The 6194-nt window shown below is 40.7% G+C and overlaps 1 protein-coding gene across 1 annotated transcript in view; it reads right to left on the bottom strand.

The window, feature by feature from the left end:
- Positions 1 to 5826, bottom strand: part of LOC146581566 (serine/threonine-protein kinase 4 homolog A-like) — a 32838-nt gene extending 27012 nt beyond the window's left edge. The window contains exon 1 of the mRNA XM_085249097.1: positions 5479 to 5826. Within this exon, the coding sequence (XP_085105223.1) occupies positions 5479 to 5826 (348 nt within the window). The remainder of the gene's footprint in view (positions 1 to 5478) is intronic.
- Positions 5827 to 6194: the final 368 nt, after the last annotated feature.

Genomic DNA, 6194 nt, shown 5'->3' on the forward strand with positions numbered 1-6194 from the left:
GTATTAATTGCAGACTGGGATTTTTAATTAATTTAAAAGTTTTTAAGCAAATCTGAGACCAGAAGTTTTGGTCTAGGTTGACTGATAAATCTGCTTCCCACTTTGCAGTAGGAAGGGATATTGATTCATCTAATTTAGAAAGTGTTCTGTATATTTTAGATAATAATTTGGGGGATTTAAGAGTAAGAAAATGTGCCGCACTTAGTGGTGTTTGTAATTCAATTTGACTGAGGTTAAATTTCTTCTTTACTATGGATTTAATTTGTTGATATTCTAAAAACCTTGTCTTGTTGATCCCATATTGTTCAACTAGTCTGTCAAATGGAATAAATTCTGTTCCCTCTAATATATGTTCTAAGTATTTAATTCCTTTACAACTCCATTCTGGGAAATTAATCATATTATTGTTTTGTAATATGTCAGGGTTATTCCAGATAGGTGTACGTTTGCATGGGATTAATGAAGACTCCGTTATTTTTAGAAACTCCCACCATGCTGTTAGAGAAAAGCTGATGTTGATACTTTTAAAGCATTCATGTCTTTTGATGTTTGAGCTAATAAATGGTAGGTCTGAAATCTCTAGATCCTTGCATAGTGCCTGTTCAACATCTAGCCAGGGCTCAACTAAGAAGGTATGTTTTAACCATTCTGAGATGAACTGAAGCCTGTTGGCTAAGAAGTATTGGTGAAAATTAGGCAGATCTAATCCTCCTCTATCCTTGGTTCTTTGTAGCGTTTTTAAGCTAATACGCGGGGATTTATCTTTCCAAAGGAATTTGGAAATATATGAATCCAGAGATCTGAACCAATCTTGTGATGGTTTGTTAGGGATCATCAAAAATAAGTAATTTATTTTTGGCAAGATCATCATTTTTATAGTGGCGACCCTTCCCATGAGTGATATGGGTAAAGATTTCCATCTAGTCAGATCGCCTTCTACTTTCTTTAGAAGTGGGATGTGGTTTAGTTTAGTTAAGTCTGAAAGCTTAGGAGAGACATTAATACCTAAATATTTAATATTTCCGGATTGCAGTGGGGCAGAGGAAGAATTATGGAAGGAGCAGTTAATGGGGAGAACTGTAGATTTTGGCCAGTTAATTGAATAATCTGAAACTCTTGAAAACCAGTTTATTAAAGTAATTACCTCAGAGAGGTTGGTTTGTGTGTTTTGCAGAAAAAGCAACACATCATCCGCATAGAGACTGATTTTATGTTCTATGTTCTTACATTTTATGCCCTTAATTGTTGTAGCCTGTCTAAATGCTGCTGCTAGAGGTTCGATAAAAATTGCAAAAAGTGAAGGGGAGAGTGGGCATCCCTGTCTGGTGCCCCTCAGGAGACAGAAGCTGGAGGATGTCTGGTCATTTGTTCTGATACGAGCCGTTGGGGAATTGTATAATATTCTTATCCAGTTTATGAAAGAGTTTCCAAAACCAAATTTGTGTAAAGTTGCGAATAAAAATTTCCAATTAACTCTGTCAAATGCTTTTTCTGCATCTAGAGATAATATTATGGTTTCGATGTTTTTATCGTATGAGTAGTCTATTAAATTAAGTAATCTACGAGTGTTTGTTGAGGAGTGCCGACCTTTTATGAAACCAGTTTGGTCAGGATGAATTAAGAGGGGGGTCATTTTCTCTAATCTCTTTGAGAGAGCTTTGCAGATTATTTTAAGGTCTACATTTAAAAGAGAAATTGGACGATAGCTTGAGGGAAATAAAGGGTCTTTGCCTGGTTTTAGCAGGAGACTAATGTTGGCAGAATTCATATTTGGTGGTAGTCTGCCCTTTTCCTCGATTTCCTGCAACATGCTGTGGAATACTGGTGCCAAAATTGTCCAGAATTCTTTGTAGAATTCTGCAGGGAAGCCGTCTGGACCTGGAGCCTTATTATTGGGCATACTTATCAGGGCTTCCTGGAGTTCACTTGGCGTCAGTGGCGAATCCAGTTCCATTGCTTGACTGTCTAGTAATTTTGGAAGAGTTACGTTGTCAAGAAACAGATCAATTTCATTTTTAGATGGGTTTATTTGTGGTGAGTATAAAGTTTCATAGAAATCCCTAAAAATGTTGTTTATTCTTCCAGGATCATATATAGTGTTCCCCGATAAATCTTTAGCAGCACATATAGTTATTTTTTCTTTATTTATTTTTAGCTGGTTAGCTAGAAATCGACCTGATTTGTTACTGTGTTCAAAATTCTGCAAGCGAAGTCTTTGTATAAGGAATTGTGTTTTTTTATTAATAGTTTCATTTAATTCTAGTTTTGTTTTGCATATTTTGTTCAATGTTTCCTGATCTTGGTGGGACGCGTAGGCTTCTTCTAGTGATTTGATGTTTTTTTCTAATTCCTGAATATTTTTGTTTTCTTCTTTCTTTTTGTGTGATGAGAAAGAAATTATTTTACCTCTCATCACAGCTTTCCCTGCTTCCCATAGAACAGAAGCAGATATTCCGGGAGTGTCATTAAAGTCTAAATATGAAGTCCATTCCTTTTTAAAATATTTAATAAAGTCTTCATCTTTAAGTAGTGATATATTAAATCTCCAGTTTTTACTTGGCGTAGTATTATTCTTGTGCATTAGTGTTAAAGATACAGGAGCATGATCGCTGACAGCTATAGGATGAATCTCAGTGTCTGAAATGTCACACAGCAGTGAGCTGCTGACCAAAAAATAATCCAGACGAGAGTGAGAGTGATGAACATGCGAAAAAAAAGTATATTCCTTACTGGTGGGGTGAAGAGAGCGCCATGCATCGCAAAGACCAAAGTCGTTCATATACTGTTTGATTATATTTGTGGACTGCCAATTACGCTGAGTTCCTGTTGTGTTGAGCCTATCCATTTCTTCATTTAGTCCAAGGTTGAGATCACCGCCAAGAATGAGTGTGCAATCAAGGTGTTCAGAGAGTGCACTAAAAAAACCGTGGAAGAATGAGGGTTCATCAACATTTGGACCATATATACTAACAATACATAGTTTTTTGTTCAATATTGATAGTTTAATAATTAGAAATCTACCCTCTGGATCTATAACTGTATCGAGTACTGTAAAATTAACATTTTTATGTATTAAAATTGCTACTCCCCGTTGTCTAGAATTATAACTGGCTGCAAACACGTTAGGAAACTCAGGTGTTTTAAGTTCATTTAAACCTGTGACAGGTTTGTGAGTTTCTTGTAATAAAACAACATCTGCCTGTAGTTTTTTAAGCTGGTTAAATATTTTTAACCTCTTTCCTCTGGTGCCAGCTCCATTTACATTCCATGTGACAAACCTCAGCATGCCCTTAATTGTGCGTGTATGTCTAATGATGTATGCTGGGTGTTTCGTTTAGACAGGTGGAGAGAATATGGAAACATCCCTTGTTTGTAAATAGAAAGAGAAAAAGAAGTGTGGTGAGAGACTCCATAAGTCTGACTATGTGTGTGAATATTCACTAATATGAACAAGCGTGGCTTGCTTATGTGTCCTGCAAGTCTGTGCGTGCTGTGAGGCTGTTGTGAATGTGCTGCCGTTGAGCTGATGTGTTTGCGTGATCGTGTTGTGAAAATATGGAGAAATAGAGGGTGTTGTTTGTAGGTGAGTGGGGAAGTAGGTGACCACAGCAGTGAAAGACAAGAGAAAGAAAGAAACCACATGAACTGTGAGCGACAACAAAAAAAAAGAAACGAAACGGAAACATTCCAATTAAAGCAATGACGGAGGGTGACGGTGTTATATCTGCTATGACATCATACTGATATTACTAGGTTAAACCCATGTTAAAGGGGAAAGTGTGAATGAATAAGAAAAGAGTGTAGCGGGTTCTTATCTGGAGTGCAGTTAATATAACCACGGTGTGGTGCCGAGGTCGCGGTAAAGCTGTCCGTCCACGTAGAGCCGGTCCACGGTGATGACAGCACGGGAGCCTTTCTGGATGAAGCTACGTCGAACTGGGAACAGGACCTTGCGTCGTTCCAGGATCTCTTTGGGGAACTGGTCGTTCACGCTGAAGTCCGTTCCTTTCAGCTCTCTGCCGCGACTCTTCACCTGTTCCTTCTGTTTGAATTGACTGAATTTGGCCACAATAGGCCGTGGTCTCCCGGTCCGCGACCGCGCGCCCCCCAAGCGATGTACTCTATCGAAGTCGATGTTCTTTACGGTGTCCTCCGGCAGCTTCAGGTGGATTTTGATGAAGTTTTTCACCGTTGCCTCTGCGTCCTCTCCGGCAGTTTCTGGAATACCAGAAAACACAAGATTATCTCTCATGCTACGGGCTTGTAGATCGATAACGGACTCTTTTATTTTTTTATTTTCAATGTTTAGCTGGGTCACGTTATCGGTGAGAGATTTAACCGACTCCCGTAGCGTGGCATTTTCAGCGGCAAGCGTTTCCACCTGCTGCTGGCTGAATTCCAGGGATTCTCTCAGAGATTTAAATTCCCGGTGTAAAATCTCCACCAGGGACAGCCTCGCATCGAAACTGGACAATCGCTTGTCGATTGACTCCAGGATTTCTGCGATGTCTTTGCCGGCAGGCGATGTTGTACCGGGGGAGTCTGCCTGGCGACTTCTCTTCGATGACGGCGTCTCGATTTTGGCCGGGGAAGATGCACTCTGGGCCTTATGCATTACTAAATCTTGAAAACAGCGGTCGATGTAATCTTGGAGAGCGTCTAAACTCTCCCCGTTGTCCTCCAGGGTGTTAGAGATGATAAAACAGATGTTGTTAGTTATATGACAATTGATTAGTATATTTGGTAATACTGAAGCTTGGAAAACCTTTGTTAAACTCTATGCTACCATTTGCTTTTTCTCCGCCAAAATCTCCGGCGTCTGACGTCACCTACAACATCACTTCCGTCACTTACCGTTTCCTATCATGTCGACAACGCCATTTTGTTGTGGAAGTTTTCCATTTAAATAAAGCCTGCAGACGAGCGGTGAGCGGTAGCTAACATTCTTTAATCAAACACACAAAGAACAGACAACCAAGCTTGATGAAGTCCCTGCATGACCGCGGGACAGACGGTCAGCAGAGTCTCCCTGAGCCCAGCATGGCTCTCAGTTAAAAACCTTCTCCAGGAACAAAAGGCAGTACACAGCTGTTTCACACCTTAACACTAGAATTACTGAGCCTTTTTTCCCCCTGGTGCGAGTCCCTACTACTAGATTTACTAGCCCTGCGCAAATTTACGTAAATTCCACTGGCACTGTGTTGTCTTTACAGTCCCTGGCACAGCAGCTTCAGCAGCCTGCGTCTGTGCTAATATTTCCTTGTGCTACATGAATCGGCAACGAAGTTCCTGAGCTAGAAGACTCAGAAACAATCTTCTTTTGCCTGTCCACCCTGTACATGCCTTGTACAAAATGTAGGCATTCACCGCCGCCAGGTCCAGGATATTGTAGAAAACCGCTACTGACCACCTGCGTGTTGCTGCTCTTACGGAATACATCCGCACAAGTTGAGTAAGTTCACGCCAGACTTTATTCACCGTGCCCCATAACGGCGTTTTGAGCTGCAGCAGTCTGTGCGACAGTGACAGTGAAGTAAAGAAATTGTCTGTTGTGACGTTTCTCCCATCATCCAAAAACGGCTCCATCAGTTTCATGACCACGTTCTTGATCCCAAATTTGTCTGGCTTGGTTGCGATATACTGTGTGAATGGACAACGAACCTTGGTAGGGAACAGCTGTTCATCTATGGTCATGTGTTCTCCTGGAGTGAAACTCTTAGCACAGTTCTTGTTGAAGCGTGTCCAGATGTCGGAGATCACCGCAAATTTATCTGTTTTCACCCGTTCTGCCCGCGTGTCCTTGTCATCAAATCGAAGGTGTGGCATAATTGAAATGAATCTATCTCGGGGCATTGTCTCTTTGATTACTGGCACCAGAAATCTTTCTGACCAGCAATCCACAATGGCACCAACAGGACACATGATTGCTCTTACAAACAGGATTGAAATGAATGCCATCAGTTCATGAACTGACAAATTCCAGTCCGGCTCTATTCTGTGGGCTTGATGGAGCGTACACTCCCTGACGGTCTGCAGCTTTCCCACGTCTAACAGGCAAAGGAAGCTTTGGAGCGCACTTGTAATCTTACGTTGTCAGAAGATAAACAAATAGAGTATGGTAAATTTACATGGACCTCACTCTAAATGGGTTTATATAAATATCATATGTAATATGGCAGTGACAAACCTTAGCA

Source organism: Mchenga conophoros, linkage group LG2 (assembly GCF_057382185.1).
Source record: "Mchenga conophoros isolate Kocher_MC1m ecotype Shallow Benthic linkage group LG2, M_conophoros_male_GT1.1, whole genome shotgun sequence".
NCBI classification, from domain to species: domain Eukaryota; kingdom Metazoa; phylum Chordata; class Actinopteri; order Cichliformes; family Cichlidae; genus Mchenga; species Mchenga conophoros.